Below are 1274 nucleotides of genomic sequence, written 5' to 3'. Positions count from 1 at the left end.
GTTTTTTTAACGGTCAGAGAGGGAGCTGGAACTGATTCAGTCCTGACCCAGTCCGTGACCTGGTACACACCCCAGTCTGCTGTATTTGGGTTGGGGGACCGAGCTGGACTCCAGGTCTTTCTCGCTCTGAGACCTCGTTGCTTCATCATTTATTTATATTTAAGGTTTAACTGTGTGGGAGAATCGACAGCTGATCCCCGATCACTGAAGAAACGAAGACTCCAGACACCCCAGGCTCTGAGTTCAGCTACTTTATGTTGGAGTCTGAGCAGCTCGCGCTGTGACGGGCATGTTCAGGAGCAGACTAGAACTTCCTGCCAAGACCAGAATACAGAATGGAAAAAAAATATTTTTGTCTGCATTGTGAAAATGATAGGACAAGAGTTTACAGCTGGAGCACCATTCCATTTAATACCAGTCCAAAGTGACTCCATGTGTACGTTTCACTGCGGAATATTTTTAATATTTCTAATATTGGGAGCAGATTTGTTGCTGGGAAATATTAATACAAAGTAAGTGGAATGGAAAACCGTTGAAGATATTTATAATGTGATATTCAAAACTGGAGTTTGTCTCTTAAAACTTCATCACCACAGATATTCAGTACATGTGGTATTTTTTTTAATACACACAGGAGTATCTGTCGAACTGGAGCGTTTGGAGCGTAGTACAGTGGCAACAAGTTTTCCTTCAACAGAATAAAGTTTGGATGGATGGATGGATGGATGGATGGACGGATGGATGAGTAGGTAGATAGATAGCTAGATAGTGAAAAAAACACTTTTTTATGGTAGGTAGATACATAGATAGATAGTGAAAAAAACACTTTTTTATGTCAGCCGTTTCCTTCTGAACCAGACAAAGTTCAACAGACATCACTTACCCTGTTTAGTACCGCAGACCCCAGGTTGATCAGCAGGGGGCGATGAGCTGGTTCCAGGTGAGCGTCTGTGTCGCGTCAGCCAGTGTTTCAGTCCAGAGAATGACTGTGATTGGTTGTTTTTATCCGCCGGCTGGATGAACCAGCTGTCCGCTCCAATCTGGACCTGACCGGTCTGCAACACAACAGAGACGAGAAGGAGAAGACGTCACAGTGATGGACAACATGAGGGACGTCACATCATCAAACGTATTTAAGGATGAAGAACCACTTCACTGGAGGAGAGGCCGATCAAACGTGACCTTTGGTTGACCTTCCAGTCCCATTTTCTGTTGTGCAATACAGGACTTAAAGTAGGTCAGAGTCAGTGTGGTGGTGGTGGGAGGTGGAGGGA

The 1274-nt window shown here is 44.5% G+C and overlaps 1 protein-coding gene across 1 annotated transcript in view; it reads right to left on the bottom strand.

The window, feature by feature from the left end:
- Positions 1-1274, bottom strand: part of adamts17 (ADAM metallopeptidase with thrombospondin type 1 motif, 17) — a 42138-nt gene that overhangs the window by 35530 nt on the left and 5334 nt on the right. Inside the window, exon 3 of the mRNA XM_025055863.1 lies at positions 884-1055. Within this exon, the coding sequence (XP_024911631.1) occupies positions 884-1055 (172 nt within the window). The remainder of the gene's footprint in view (positions 1-883; positions 1056-1274) is intronic.

Source organism: Cynoglossus semilaevis, chromosome 5 (genome assembly GCF_000523025.1).
Source record: "Cynoglossus semilaevis isolate Cse_v1.0 chromosome 5, Cse_v1.0, whole genome shotgun sequence".
Lineage (NCBI taxonomy): Eukaryota > Metazoa > Chordata > Actinopteri > Pleuronectiformes > Cynoglossidae > Cynoglossus > Cynoglossus semilaevis.
This window is presented reverse-complemented; position numbering and strand designations above follow the sequence as displayed.